Source organism: Diplotaxodon limnothrissa, linkage group LG11 (genome assembly GCF_057381915.1).
Source record: "Diplotaxodon limnothrissa isolate DT_005_m linkage group LG11, D_limnothrissa_male_GT1.1, whole genome shotgun sequence".
Classification (NCBI taxonomy): Eukaryota; Metazoa; Chordata; class Actinopteri; order Cichliformes; family Cichlidae; genus Diplotaxodon; species Diplotaxodon limnothrissa.
The window spans coordinates 36088425-36104199 of record NC_140606.1 but is presented as its reverse complement, the minus strand read 5'-3'; the positions used below and the strand labels follow the sequence as shown (position 1 = coordinate 36104199).

At 38.9% G+C, this 15775-nt stretch overlaps 2 protein-coding genes across 4 annotated transcripts; one reads left to right on the top strand and one right to left on the bottom strand.

Annotated features, from left to right (window-relative positions):
• The first annotated feature begins 901 nt into the window (after positions 1–901).
• Positions 902–8129, top strand: LOC146623474 (NACHT, LRR and PYD domains-containing protein 1 homolog). 3 transcript variants are annotated; one of them, XM_085365919.1, is made up of 11 exons: positions 902–935; positions 2178–2226; positions 2344–2417; positions 2556–2770; positions 2872–3116; positions 4097–4225; positions 4816–4969; positions 5384–5413; positions 5745–5786; positions 7649–7687; positions 7881–8129. In XM_085365919.1, exons 2-10 carry the CDS (start codon positions 2221–2223, stop codon positions 7663–7665), a joined length of 912 nt encoding a protein of 303 aa, XP_085222045.1. In that variant the 5' UTR covers positions 902–935; positions 2178–2220; the 3' UTR covers positions 7666–7687; positions 7881–8129. The 3 variants fall into 3 exon arrangements, with proteins under 3 accessions (XP_085222045.1, XP_085222043.1, XP_085222044.1); XM_085365917.1 differs by lacking the exon at positions 902–935 and adding an exon at positions 987–991; XM_085365918.1 differs by lacking the exon at positions 902–935 and having other exon boundaries at positions 2181–2226; positions 2347–2417.
• Positions 8130–10146: 2017 nt separating this feature from the next.
• LOC146623473 (transcription factor HES-4-B-like) lies at positions 10147–11258 on the bottom strand. The gene is made up of 3 exons (XM_085365916.1): positions 11196–11258; positions 10789–10881; positions 10147–10668 (listed from the first exon to the last, which is right to left on the bottom strand). Exons 1-3 carry the CDS (start codon positions 11256–11258, stop codon positions 10147–10149), a joined length of 678 nt encoding a protein of 225 aa, XP_085222042.1.
• Between the last annotated feature and the right edge of the window lie 4517 nt (positions 11259–15775).

The following is a 15775-nucleotide window of genomic DNA, read 5'->3' as shown; positions in this document are numbered from 1 at the left end:
CCAAATTTGATGAAAACATATATTTTAAATGAGAAATAGTGAACTATTTCTGTGAGGAACACAAAACTCCGATTCTATTAAGAATAAAAGCCTGAAAGCACACATTTTTTTCTACTTTGTGATTCTGCAGGTACTCTTTAATTTCTGTGGGGTTAAATTATTTTTTGTGTGGTGCAGGATTGATCAAAATCGCTGTCTCCTCCATTATATACTTTTTTTGGTCAAACAAAATAACAATTACAGCACTTATTTTACATATCAACAAAAAGTTATATACAGGTATAAGTAGTTAAGAACAAAGCAGTCGTCGAACAAAGAACATTTAAAGAACAGTATAGGTGAGAGATACCATAAAACAGCATACAAGTACAGTAAGGTGACCTATCATATAAAAGTAAAAACAAAAGTACGCACATACAATCTAGCTACATCAATTGAAAAGCTGCATCAAAAATTCAAGTAAGGTGTGAGCTAAGTTACACTTATCCAATGAAGCCTTCCACAGCAGGACTTCATTTTTAAAGCCAGCAAAACACGTTTTCAAGAAGCGACATTTGTGAATGAAAAATTTTGCAACTATAAATAAGTTGTTAATCCCAAAGTCTATTTTTTTATTTTCTGTTTGTAGGCCAAATCTAATTACTTGAAAGGTTAGAGAAGGGCAGTCAAAATTTTTAGAGGTTAACCAGTACTGAAAATCATCCCAAAAACATCTGGAACTAAAAAATATGCTCTGTAGTTTCAACATCAGTACTGCAGAAAGTGCATGCGGTCGTATCTATATTGAATTTCTTGTGAAGATAATCATTGGACGGATATATGGCATTTAAACAACCGGATGTTGCTACAGCTTGTCACAAACCAGGAAAAGAACCCGGAGATTCTATTGGTGGAACTCGGTCGGGAGGCGGGGCTTGTGTAGGATACAGGAAAAGGTATTTTTTGTCTTGTAATTGGTGTGAATGTTAAAAACACATAAACTTTTTTCCATGTAAGTTGAAGTATTAGCATATAAGACAAATGCACCGTTGTTACACAAACTGCATTGTGACTGTGCGCAGGGAAGTGAGCGTTCATGTTAGGAGTGAAGAGGCTGGAGAAACGGTTCGTGTGGGGACGCTATTTTAAAGCCTAGGCTATAACTAACTTTTAGACTTCACTGGTTTGAGCGTGTTATTGAAAGAGCCAGTGCTGTTTCCTAACCTTTTCCCCGTTTCAGAGCTTCTAATTTAAATAAGCAAGTCGTAAAACAACGGGAGAGAAAGCGAGTGAGCTTTATTTCCGCGTTTAGCGTCAACTGAATGTAACGCTATAGTTTGTCTGTATACGAGCTATCATTCAGTCTTTCTGCAGCAGGTTTTTGTTCTAAAAATGACATTTAAAGGCGTTTTAACATTTTAATATTCTTAAAAGTTATTTAGTAGCAGGCTGCTGAAATATGAGGTGGTTTGAAATTAATCTAAACAATTTAAAAATCGTTCGGTAGGGGATGCAGGGTGTCTGCTGTCGCCTCATGATTGCTTATCGTGATTTCATTACAGTGTAACTCTGTCCATAGCCTTTTTAATAGTTTGAATAACCTTTAATTAAATTCACAACATGTGAAAAACTCTACCCCCCCCCCCCCCCCTCCTTTAATCTCACACAGTGGACGTAAGACAGTTTGATCATGAAGTTAAACAGCTTAAATAACTGAAGCATAGTATGAATCCAAACATTTTGTCTGTAGATTCTTCCTCCTGCAGTGGTTTGTATATTCCACCTATTCTACTTTTATACCTTTCTTTTAAATACTCAGGCTAGACCTCTGCGTTCGTGATTATGGTGCTCTGTCAAAGGCTCCTCTCTTTTCCAGATCTATTTCAGCAATTGAGACATTGTTCAGTATAACAAAAGATGAGGTGCAAATTAGAGAAATGAGAGGCTGATTAGTCAGTGTGCAAAAATCATGGAATTTCTTGATGCAAACAGGTTTCCTCTGTGTGGAAATGACACTTCAGGAGACCCAGATTTAAGTTTTATCACTTGGCTTACTTGATAGGAGAGAACAGCTAAGGAATAAAATAGAGACTGATGTTTGAGTGTGTTTTATTAACTCTCCTGAAGCATCCTGACCTAAATTGCTTCATTTGCACTGTACTTTGTAGTTTGTCCACTTAAATTCTCTGTGTTTCAAGACAAGAAGCTTCCAGAAGCTCTGAGATCGAGGGTTGTGCAACTATGATGGTACTTTCATACATTCACTCACGTTTCTTTCATTAATTTTTTAAATATGTATTTGTTCATATATGTGGTGTTACACAATGTAAAATCTGCACTTATTTAATTGATTGTCTTCTGCAGCAGCATTCCAGCAACTGGACTAAACTTGAGCCTGGGGTGAACACTACAGATGCAGACAAGGCTCCAACTTACAGGTGAATTACGGGAAATCAACAGTGATTCAGATTTCTTTGCCAGAAGAAGACCCAGTTTTGCAAAATCTTAATTCTGCATTTGACATAAAATGAAGTGTTAAAAATGACGCTGTGTTCCTTTTTATTTTTTCACTTTAGCCTTCAGTCTGAAGCGGGAGACTTTGAATGCAGTGTCTCTGGCTTGCGCTGGGTTTGTAAGGAAAAGATCAGCTTTCAGTACCACTTCTGCTCTTGGGGAGGACACATGGAGAGAGTGGAAAGCAGACAGTACATGCCTGCAGGTCCTGTAATTGATGTTGCAGTCACTGCTGGGCAGTTAAGTGAAATGCACCTGCCACACTGGGTTTGTATAGGTAAAAGGACATGAAGAAGTTACTAATATATTAAAAAACTTTTGCATTTCTGATCCAAACTTTCTTCTTTCTCTTTGTGTTTTCTGTGTATTTTTGTGCAGATGACATCCCCGACAAGTTTGCAGTCCTGCATCTAGATGACTGCGGAGATTTTGTAGAAGAAGTGCGTGAGGTCACAGCATCACACGTCAAGTTAAACGAGTTAACTTACTTTCCGAAAGCAGTCGTGATGAAGATGGGCCCCCCTGTTAAAATCAGCTGTAACGTGTTGCTATACTACAAACCCAACACCCCATTCCTCAAACTCCACGTCTTTGTGATTCCAAATGATCCTGCTCTACAACGGGTAACTGAATCTGTATTTGTCACAGGAAAAATAACACAGACTCAGACTGACCCCAATAGAGTATTAGACATATGCTGTAGTTGAATGATGGCTTTAACTTGCAGGGCTGAAAAGTGGAGCCAATGCGGAATATGCATTCTTTCTAATTACTAGAAAGGGAAGACTCCTCTGGTCTACTCTAGGGAAATTGCGATTGTGTTTCAGGGACTTCACAAACTTTGAAAGGTGGCAATCTTACTTATATGGTCTGTTTCATTAGAAGATAGATGTTCAAATTTGGAGAGTAGTATTTCATAAGAAAAGTTATTTTAAGATAATTTAAAAAAAAATTAAGGGATAAAAGTGAATATTAAGAGAAGGAAGTCATTTTACTTTAAGATAGAATGTAAACATTTGTGGAAAATATTTCAGTTTTCTTTTTATAAGCTGGCTGTAAACACTTGTTTTGGTAACCCATGGATTAATGATGTATGTGAATGCAGTTGCAGTGACAACAGAAAACGGTTAATCTTCATGTACGAGTCATGAGATCTGTCTGTCAGATAATGTTACATTTTACCGACTTAAGTAAAATATAATCTCACTGATTTATAGCCACAGCAGATAATAACATTATAAAATTGTTAATGAAAAGCTGAATATAAATTATATATGAAATATAATCCTAGAGTTCTGGAAACAAACAGGATACAAAAGTAGAGTGTTATAAATATTATTTTAAGTCTGCTTTGAATAATATCTTTATTCTCGGCAACAGCACTTTTTCTTCAAATGTATTTACACTAATTTAGAGTAAACTCCATACATTGTTTTTAAACTGTATTTAAAGACAACAGATGGAAATGCTGAGGCAATCCTGAAGGACTTTTGGACTTGACGTATATTTGTAGGGTCTTTACCTCACAACAGAAAGCACCTTGAGGCACCTGGTGTTGTGATTGGATAATACTGAGTTGAATTTTTTTTTTTTTTCCTCACAGAAAGTGGACAAGCAAGAATTGTGTTATGGATATGAAAAAATTACCAAGCCACGCCCAGATGAGTACCTCAAAATGCATCATGGTTTCTCCCTCACAGCCGACACCGACTCGGCAGAAATTCAACCAAAGGTACGCTTTTTACACTCTGTCAGCAACTGTGGTGCTTTAGGATCAGAGCATTTTTACGACGGGTTGTAAATAGTGTGACCAGTATGGGTGGGAATCACAGAGGACTCTGCAGTAAGATATTGTCACATTTCTTCACTACTCTATGAATAGATAAATGCATTTGAATACACTGTCCTGTGAGCAAGAGTCAGGAAGATTTCTGGTTTCCATTTGTAGTCCACTAATAGTTCTTTCAATCGGTTACTTAGAGCAGGTTTTGCATTTGCTGGAATGCAATCTGGAAACCATCGGCTGTCACCCAAAGATGGTTTAGCTTTTTATTTACCTTGTTAAACGTCTCTGTTCCTCAATAAAGAACGTGTGGACATAATTGAAATACTGGCCTGAGAATCCACTGTGTGGACCAGAAGCACTGAAAAATTGGTGACTTTCACCAGAAGCTTTGTCATCAGACTTGCTGATAGATTTCCAGGTTAAGTCACAGAGCAGCTGCATATTCAGTTGACTCTTTGCAGTCTTTTATTTTTATTATTTTGCTTCTGATGGAACTGGACTAACTCCTCTCCCTTCTCTGTTATATTTTTAACTAGAAAATAACCCTCAGATATAATGGCCAGGACTCCAACTTCTATGAAGTGTACATTGAAAATCCCAAAGGATGCTTCAATCTAAAACTTCAGTATGCTTTGTCCAAAAAATATGAACCGGTGTATGAACCTGTCTGGACCTGTAAACTCCAAAAAGGTCAGTAATTGAAATGAAACAAATCAAATTTGTATATCCTAATGCACACTCAAAGGGTTAGATACTGTTATTTTTAATATACTATTGTCAGAAAACATGATATTCTCAAAGAATATGTTTTTAATATATTTTTACTTAAAGATGGAGATCATAGCTTTGATAAGTTTTTTTTTTTTTTTTTTTAAATTCATCCCAACCCACTCACCAAAGCTTTCAGGGTCCTTTTTATTTGGCTGGAGCCATTTAAATTTTGCTCACTTGTCAATTATTATTTCAAAGAGATTGGAATATGTCACATTTAACTATTAAATAGAATACTTCAGATAGCACGTAGCTTTTTGTATAAAATCTTTATGGTGACTGTAAAATAACATTTACTGTTTAGATTGTTATTTGCTTTGTATTTTATTTCAGACGATCATCCAAAGTCTGGTTATGGGGAAGGTGAGATCCAAACAGCTTTCGCTAATCTATCAAGTAGAAAAGTATTCAGTGTTGTGTTCTTGTTATTAATCTTTTGCATCTAGAAGAATGCATGTTGTGCAGTTCCACTTATAAACGGTTCATGTTAGAGACCCATCTGAAGTGATAAATGTAGACTTTCAGGCAATAAGTGATTCAAAGGTAGAAATGTTGTGAGTGCATAAGGGAGAGAAAGTTCAGGACAAATTTGAAAAAAGATTACATTTCAGACATTTTGAGAACAAAACGGTTAGATTATTTAGTGCCAGTGATTTATAATAAGTGTGAAGTCATTTTAATATTTTCTGTACAGGTCCAAGATCCTCGAGGGGAGTAACCGGTGTCACTACTGTTGGTAAGTTCACAAATATTAACTCTGCTCTCTTCTCAGTAAATGATTTTCACATTTCTGCGCTAAAATTACTCAGGACCTCACTGCAAACACAACTAAGACTGTAAGACAAGTTTAAAACTGAACTGAACTTTTAATCAAGAATGGAAACTGGGGAAAATAAACGAATACCAATATCCTAGAAGAAAAAAACAAACAGTGGGAGGGTGAAGGACTTTGAATGAGATGAGATGATGACTTAACAGAGACTGAGGAAGAACAGATTCAAGAACCATGACGGGGGGCAGGTGAACTCAGTTGAGCCAAAAAAACACTGGTTTGGGGCATCAAAGGCTACAGAGGGTAATAATTAAACAAAACTTTCCACTCTTTATACCCAGTAATACTCGTTCTGCTTCATCCACACTTACTGTGTACTCGGTGAAACAATAATTGTTAACCGTCACAACACTTAAAGCCAGGAAATATTCGGATAAAGTTTTTGTGGCTCTAATCTGGATTCGAGTCCTTTGATAGTGAATATCTGTTGATACAGAGTCTGATTCATATATTGACATGCAGTATCAGCATGCAATGTGAATATTTGTTGTAAAAAATATTTGTGCAGACAACCTTGAGACAAATATTTCCATCCCTCCCTCCCTCCCTTTATCCGGGGCCGGGTCGCAGGTGCAGCAGCCTAAGCAGAGAGCCCCAGACCTCCCTCTCCCCAGCCACCTTCTCTAGCTTATCTGGGGGAACACCAAGACGTTCCCAGGCCAGCCATGAGATATAATCTCTCCAGCGTGTCCTGGGTCTGCCCCGGGGCCTCCTCCCGGTGGGACACGCCCGGAACACCTCACCCAGGAGGCATCCTTGTCAGATGCCCGAACCACCTCAGCTGGCTGATTTCGATGTGGAGGAGCAGCGGCTCTTCTTTGAACCCCTCCCGGATGACTGAATTTCTCACCCTATCGCTAAGGGAGAGGCCAGCCACCCTTTGGGCGAAGCTCATTTCCGCCGCTCGTATCCGCGATCTTGTTCTTTCAGTCACTACCCACAGCTCGTAGCCATAGGTGAGGGTAGGGACGTAGATCGACCAGTAAATTGAGAGCTTTGCTTTTACGCTCAGCTCCCTCTTCACCACGACGGACCGGTGCAGCGGCCGCAGCACCAATCCGTCTGTCGATCTCCGGCTCCCATCACTCGTGAACAAGACCCCGAGATACTTGAACTCCTCCACTTGGGGCAGGAACTCATCCCCGACCCGGAGTGGGCACTCCACCCTTTTCCGGCTGAGAACCATGGCCTCAGATTTGGAGGTGCTGATCCTCATTCCCGCTGCTTCACACTCGGCTGCGAACCGTTCCAGTGTGAGCTGGAGGCCATCACCTGATGAAGCCAACAGAACCACATCAAAATATTTTTTCATTAGTTTTATTCTTAAGGTTTTATGATGCATAAATGATTTAACACAGACTGTAAAGATAACAGAAAACCTGCAAGTTTAATTCTTACAACCTGCAGCAGGGATTTTTACTATTTTAATTATTAATTTGAAAAGCAGCTTTCATGCTTGGCACTTTGAAAGTGATTGTAGTATTGGACTAGTATGAATCTTCCCAGCAGCCTGCTCAAACATTTGTTTGCATTCAAACACAGTGTTGCAGGCCCTGTGCAGTCAAATGATCTGAAACTGTTCTGCTCTAATCCAGTCCTTTAAAATGTTTCAGCCTGGCAAATCTCAACTTCAAACCCATAGAGATGAATTAGGAAAATACTTCCCAAATCTAAAAAAGAAACGTCGGATGTGATCCTTTTGTATTCTAAATATTTATAAAATACTTATAAAAGCATCCTGTAATTTATCATTTTCTTCCTCCTAGACAAACACTGTGAATAAGCTGCCTGCAGTGATGCAGAAAGTAAGTAACATCAGTTTACTCTGACTTCATGCTGCAAATCTTAATGTGATAGGATGCAAGTGGATGATTTATAGTTTTAAAATTGTGTTAATAAGCTTGTGATTGAACTGGATGTGTAGCTTGTCATCAGTTATCCGCCAGTTAAGTTATGGTCAAGTCATACCCCTTTGTTTGTTTGACTTGACTTCATCAGGGACCAACGGCAGCATCAGATGGAGAGAGGCTTTAGGAGGGAGAAGCTCAATGAATTTAAGTTGTTTCTGAGGCAAGGAAACATCGTTACTGAACTTTCTCGCATCCCAGATGACAAACTGGAGAACACAGACCAGTCAGGCCTGTTCGATCTCTTACGTAGACTTACACTTAGCAGTCTGTGGAAGTGACCAAAGATTTTTTCAAGAAATGTAAAAACCAAGACCTGGTATATATGCCATCAGACATCATGATCCAAAGTTTCTTTTAAAAACTCACTGTTTATCTAATAAAATGTTTTGCCTTTTGATTGCACAGAATGTGGTCCATCCATCCATTCTTTATTTATTGTCACTTGTTTGGATGCAGGTAGTGGGGGAATGTCTTCACAGACATTCAGGAAGAATCCTTATCAGATGCACATGAGTCAAATAACAGAACCACAGTATAACAGGGGTTGGTGTTATATATACATGTACATTATATATAATATACAAGTATAATGGTGCTGACTGAGCCATAAAGCAGTAAAACTCTGTCAAGACGTTACTACAGTTATTTTCTTCAGAAGATTGAAATTAATGGAGAAAAGGTTTTGTCGGGGGAAGTTGCCTATAACGAGCTGCAGGGCCGGAAGTGATGAGGCATTCACGGTCCATAAATTGCACTTCATATAAAATGTGTATGAGAACTATAAGGATTCAAGGAGCTTTATTTGTCATTCGCATCACATGTTTACATGAGGTGGAACGAAGAAACAGAATTTAAAAAAACAGAATTTAAAAAGTATTAAATAAAGTTTTTGGGTTTTTTTTTTTTTCAAAACAGAAAAACAAGTAATAAAATAATACAATAGAGTACCAACCTGAGTACAAGTATGAATATAGAATGTAGGTATAAATACTTTAGCAGCAAAAGGGCATGATGACCAGCATTGAGACGGTGTCACTTTATCACTGCTGGTGTCACATAAAGCCTGCAATATAGTTTGAAACTAACGGTGACGATAGGGGAAAAAATGCCACTGATTCTTACGGGGTTAAGACACGTTTTGCTCCCTGGGACCTGACACCACACACGCGTGGAAAACAAATGACCTCTGAGCAGCTCGGGGCGATGCTGGTGACAGGATAGACGCTGAATACAAAGGAAACAAACGCAGACGTGAGCTGTGTGTTAATTATGTGAAATGATCTTGACTTTAATGGATCCTGCTATTCTAAATATGTTTAAAGGCAACTGTGAGAAATGAAACTGGATGATGCAGAAAAAAGTGGATGTAGTTATTAATATTATTATTCATATTATTATTATTATTATTATTATTATTATTATTATTATTATTATTGAATTGTCTTAAATTATCTGAACTATATTAACTAATCTTAATCCAAAAGTCTTTCAGTGCCAGTAAATAAAGTGCGACAATGGCTATGATGTCTTTGAAGTGAGAGCTGCTGAGCTCTTTCATTTCATGACCAGTCTTCACACCTGGAGGATGTAACTCTGCAGGAGGCCGAGCTTCACACCTCTGCCTCGGACTAAAAAGAGCTGAAAGAGTAAAAGGCCTCCGGGTTTCCTTTAATCTTGAAACAATCATCTGACATGTTTTTAAAGATTTATTTGGTTGTTTTAACTTTGAAGAGTACAGCTCGCCATAGGGAGAAATCCAGAATAAATTATTGTGCAAAAACCGACCAGAAATATCTTCAGATTGAATAGAAGTGATGTTGTACACAGAGACACAGGTGTCGCTCGTTCCACCAGAGAGGTGAATATGAAGGTCTGCGTGGGTCTCCCAGCCTCAAACCCTGAGCTTCCACACCTGGAAATGTGATGGATGGACACTCAGTCATTATCCACTACCGCAGCATGCTCTTTAATCATGACGGCACATAGTAGCAGCTTTTAGTAGCGCATCAAAGAGGACAAAATCTCCTCGGCTTCGTGAAACTCACCTCTTCACTCGCTCTTCAGCGCAGCAATCCCAGCTGGACCGCTCGGCTGATCCAGCTCACCTGTGTCGCAGCCTGAGAGAGTCCCCGTTCCCCTGAGCCACTTACGTGGCTGACTGAGCTCATTGAAAAGTATTTAAAACAGTGAATCAACCCTATTACACATACAGATCAAGTCATACTCGGGTATTTACAATATTTACAGGACCTGAAGTTATGCGTCTTCATAAGACTACAGTTTTTAAAAAGAAGTTGTGTGTTTTTGCCAAATAGTTTATAGTCATTGATTGTTCTGAAGTCCCTGCCTGGTGATCAGGGCCAAGGTCTCCACAAAGTGTGGCTGGAGGGGGAGCTCTGGGCTGAGCTCTGTTTGGTCGCTCCTCTCTCCGCTCTGATCTCGGACTCTCTTTGTTTCTGAGGCTGTTTGGGGACTCTGGGAAACCTTTGTTGGAGTGGGAGTGGGTAAGGTCGGATCAAACGTTTCTCCCCTGAGGCACGTGCTGGGAGTCTGAGCTTGGACTTCTGCCTCAGCACCCGCAGAATAAACTTTGCGTGCGGCAAAAAGTTTCTGCTTTGGAGACCTTCGGGCTGTGAGTGTGAACGGGCCAAACGAGCGGCAAAAGCTGCATCCAACGCCGATCCGAGCTCCGACCCTTTCCCCTCGGGGCCCAGAAACCCCGCAGCTGTCTGCAGGCAAGTGGAGAAACCGTCCTGGAAGGAGCGTTTCTGGTCCCCACGTCCACCTGTAGTCTTGTCTCCTTTGGCAGTGTTCTGGAGGAAGAGGACTGTGTGATCCAGTATCTCAGCTTTCTCCACTCGGTGCTGAGTGGACCCCTGCATGAGAGCAGCAAGTTAACCTTCATGTTTCATAATAATAAATTAATAAAAACCACAAGTATGAACCACATCGATTTATTTCTATAAAATTCATAGAGAACTAAAAACTTCTCTTACTTCTTGTGGCTCCTGCAGAAACATGGTCCTCAGACACTCCAAACTGCGGTTCATTCTGTCCCTCCGACGTTTCTCCACCTGAGATTTTATTAACTATCGCAAAAAAAAAAGAAAAAAAAGAAAAGAAAACCAAAGTCTAAACGTGGTTTCCTGATTTTGTTTAATTATATAAAAAGAAAAACTACCAAAGAAAAGCAAAAAAAAAGGAGCAAATGGAAATGACTAAATGATTAGAGGGAATTCAGCGCACTAAATTATACAAACTATTTCATATCTCCAAATTACTGAAATTTTGACAAAGCTGATGCTTTAATCTTCAATGAATCTGATTGTTATTGTGGTAATAACAGAGAATCACTATATGAAATGAAATCACGTCACTTGACAGGTATCTGGAATTCCTTTACCTTTCTATTATTTGTTGCTTCCTCCGCCTCATGTAACAGCTTCCTACCAACCGATGGTCCCATGTTCTGCTCTGGTCTACTGGTAACAGCTTCCTTCGCAGTCTGTTACTGATCTGGAAATGAGGCTCTAGTTTCCTGCCACTTATTTTTTACTGTGGTCCTGACAGCCTCTCAGACTCCTCCTACTTCCCTACGGAGGGGTAGTAGCGGTCCTCCAGGTCCCTTGGTCTCACCGTTTGGTAACACTGCAAATGAAAAAATCCTAGATTTGTTTTTATTTTTGAACTTGTCTAATCTCGATCTGATGTCAAGAGTATAAAACAAGAAAATGAATCTTATGCGCAGTCGCGTGCGTAAAGTTAAAAAAAAAGTCTTGCGTCAAAACGTTTGAAAATTTAACTTAAAATAAACATAATTTTACTCCAGATGCTGTTCTGTTTTTTCCTGCTCTTGTGCTTCATTTGAAAAAGCTGGTAGCTCATTTTGCTTTGGGAGAGGGGGGCTATTTGCGCATGCAAAGCTGACACGTGCCTTAATCAAGGAAAGCTTGCTTTTTAGGAGCGACGGTGTGATCCTATGACCAGTTTTCATTTCAGAACTATTTTAAGTTGAATAAAAAACAATCACTTACAGGAGGAGAAAGATTTTCAGATTTTTCGCCGAGCCAATATAGGGGAGACCGGGGATAGTTGTAACATTTTTGACATTTCTGTCTGTAAATTGGAGCTCTTTTAAGGTAGTGGATTCAAAATGTTATGCAAAGTATTTACATGTCTCTGCTATTAAATAGTGCAGCTATTTTCTCTGCAGCACAATTACCCATTGCATGGTATGGCCTCAAACACAAAGAGTGAAATGTTACAATTAACCCCATAGTCTGGGTTAGTTGTAACATATCCTGGGGTGAAATGTAACACAATGAAATAAGGGTACTAACAAAACATTAACATGTAATCTTTGTTTATTCATCACATGAATGCACTTACATCCATTTATGTAGCTCTGTGTGTGTGTGTGACAGAATGCAGAAATCTAGCTTTTGAACATATTCCAACCCCCCCCCCCCCCCCCCCCCCCCAAAAAGACAAATTATGGAATTTTCTGCAACTAAATATTTCATTAATTTTGGTTGGTCTTCCTTGAGTTTGGCCTCTTTGGCTCAGTGGGCATTATAACCTACAACTCTTGCACCAATTTTGAACATAACAATGAAGCTGAAAAATGTAGTTGTTCACCAGCATCGCAATTCCATTACTTTTTATCATGGCTTACCTTGGTGTGGTTTGCAAAGTGCTTCAGAAAGATGAGGGAATCTGTTTCTTGCACCCATCCTGATTTATTTCCACTACCAGTACTTCCTACTGGTCCATCTCTGACACAGTGGTCTGCATAATGTATGTGTGGGAACACAAACAGTGGAGGAATTATGTTGCCAATGGCATTAACCGCATATACAAATGCGACCAGTGAAGCTCTCTCTGCTGATGTCGTTGCCCCAACTTGTTTAATATAAGTTAAAGTAATAGTGTGGTAAGTTGTAACATCTGCATTATTGTTACAACTAACCCAGACTGTTGCTGTTACAACTGACCCAGACTATAGCCATGAACTAGCTAACATTACAGCCAACGGCTAAAACATTAGCACTAAAGACCTACACAGAATATATCCCCACAGACATACAAATAACATAATTTAGGTTTGATGAGTTTAACTGCAAAGCAGATAATGCTATTAGAAATTGAAATAAAATAGAAAAACTTACTTTTTGGCATACAAATTACTTTTTTTTCGTGTTAAATTGTCTGTGTTTGACAAAATGTGCTGATTTTTCACATGTGATAGCAGAACTGAGTTGGGCATTCACAGGATGAGTCACATCATTTGAAACTTAGCCCTGATTGGAGAAATTGGAAGTGTTACAACTGACCCACGTTACAACTATCCCCGGTCTCCCCTACTTAATTCAGAAAATTCTTTAATTTGTACAGAGAAAGCAGCATCGAAATGATCGAGATATTTCTCGTGGGAAAGGAGGAATTAGCGCTGCATTTACAGCTACCTGTTAAAATTGACACAACTCTGAAAGTGAGAGGCGACACTTCCCACGTTCGCACGCGTATTTTCCACTTTTTACAATCCAGACGCTTTTCTTTCCAAGCTCCTTAGAATTCCCACCGACATTCATGCAAATAAGATGCAGACAGAAAAAATTCTTCCAAGATATGAACAGATCTTTAAATTAATGCAGTTAAATGCCAGGGAACAACTAAAAAAAAAACATCACGGTCTTCATGTAGTCAAAGTTGATTCGTCAGTTTTAATTCCTGTTCCCTTAAATCTACAGATACAAACATTTAGTCACTAAAACAGCAACACATAAATGCCAGCCCGTTTATCACCGACTCACTGTCACTTTGAAAATAGACCTTTTGTCGCACAGTATCATGCAAATAAGTATTCATGAACGCCGATAAAGGTAGTGTGAGGTTTGTGAATCACCTCAGGGTGACTTTGATATTCAGAGTGTGGCAACACGAGGCAACAGACACGTGCCAAAATACAATGACTATTCAGTAGATCTTTATTATTATTCACGGAAGTGAGATAGATTATTAGTAATGACAAATACGCCGTGATTAGAATTAATTGATAAAGTTTTTCAGAAGCTCACTAAAACCTACTACAGGTAGGAATACATCAATAAATGTGACTTTTAAGTTCATCCCTCCACAACTGGTCGCTGAAGATGTAACAAATATAAACATGTATGCATATATTTAATTACTGATTAAGGCATCTAATTTCCTTTAAACGTTTTACTTTTAATACATTTGTAGTAATTTTGGAGATACATGCAGACTGAATGGCGCGTCGCTTGGAGTTTTCCCTAATCCTCTGGCGCGTGCAGCTGCCCATACAAGTGGGAGAGGCACGAGCCTTTGAAATGTGTGATCAGCCCCTCTGAGACTTTACTTGCATATGTGACAAAAGAGCCGCCCACACAGCGTGAAGCTCAGGTAAATCACTCCGACCTTTTAGGCCATTATCCTGTACAGAGAAATGAGATGTGTCCTTATAAAACAGGCTCTGGGGTAAAATGGTTATGAAGACAAAGCCGAGGCATCTTTCAAGTGTCGAAGTTTTTAGCAGTGAGCAAAAATCTGCAGCAAGGAAAAGTCTCATGTTGTTCCTATATTTTTTTCATTAACATTTCTATATTCATGTCTGTAGATATTTGTCTTTTAATCATGACTGTATAACAACAACTTTGTGCACACATGTTTCGCCGACTAAGAGTCAGGAAAGTGTATTCTGAATTTGAGGGAGTGCGTAATTTTTTTAGGCGCATCCTTGAAAACGTGTGAAAAAGGGGACTGATATCAAAAGGTAACAGTAGCCTGTTTGTGTGTTTAATGTAAATATGTAATTTTCTTGTTTTCCGCCTCCTCTCCCAAAGACTCTTCTTTAGGATGTATCACTTCTAACACGTAATAAAGTGAGAAACTATTCTACAGTTCGATTCCCATGAGAGAGAGTTTGGTGAGGTATCCCACGGTAAACGATGGCGATAAAAGTGTGAATATCCATTAAATATTCAGCCAAACTCAATCAACATCAGCTTTTATCTGTTGTTAGATAATCTAAAAGGGATTTAATGTTAATACAACTTTTCAGTCTGGATTTCTGAATTGTTATGAGAGGTCTGCAAAGGGATCTTCAAAAGAAACCGTGACGCTAAATTCCATATTTTTATGCGGGACTCTTTAAATGGTTAAGTTTGGTTAAATGGTCACAAAAATGAGAACCTATTTGGGGATCTTGTGACAAGGTCTAACGTGTGCTGTGCGTGGGAATCCAAGAGTCACCTTTCCTCCAAGAACACTTTGCAAATGAAGTATCAGTTTTAACAGGTAATAAAGTGAAGATTGAGCCTGCTGCTCCACATTCCCACGGCCAGAAAGAGCTGCAAGAAGCAGTTTCCCACTGTCACACTTTTCCAACATTTGTCTACTTAGTGCTGTGTGCCACGACAAATGTGCATCCACCAAATTAAAAGCATTTTTTGTCACATGGTTTGGAAAACACCGGAACACTTGCTTTACGCACCTCTAAGTCTCACCATTAATATATAATCAGTTGCAAATAAAACACATTAGTACTAAATACATCCAAAGTAAAAAATATTTTTTTATATACACTGGCATTAGTAATAGGGTGTATGAGTATATTTGTTAGTAGTAGATGGGCTACCTGATTCCGGTAGAGAGCTTTTCGGGATGACCAGATATATCTGAGCTCTGATACAAAGAAATACACAAAGAAATTTAAATAAATCCAATAATTTTCTTTCACAGCAATAAAACAATAAACGTAAATAAATGTAACTAAATATACAAATTTATGTTGTGACTGTCATGTAACTTAGTGCAGAAATAATACCACATTTTGTGGTGTGCGTAAAAGTGCTTTAACGCTCACTGATTACATTTAATTCCACCTGTTTACAGACCTGCCTTCGCCACGATTCTCTTATCATGCAAGTCATTTACACCTCTGCAGCTGACAAATGCGCCTGG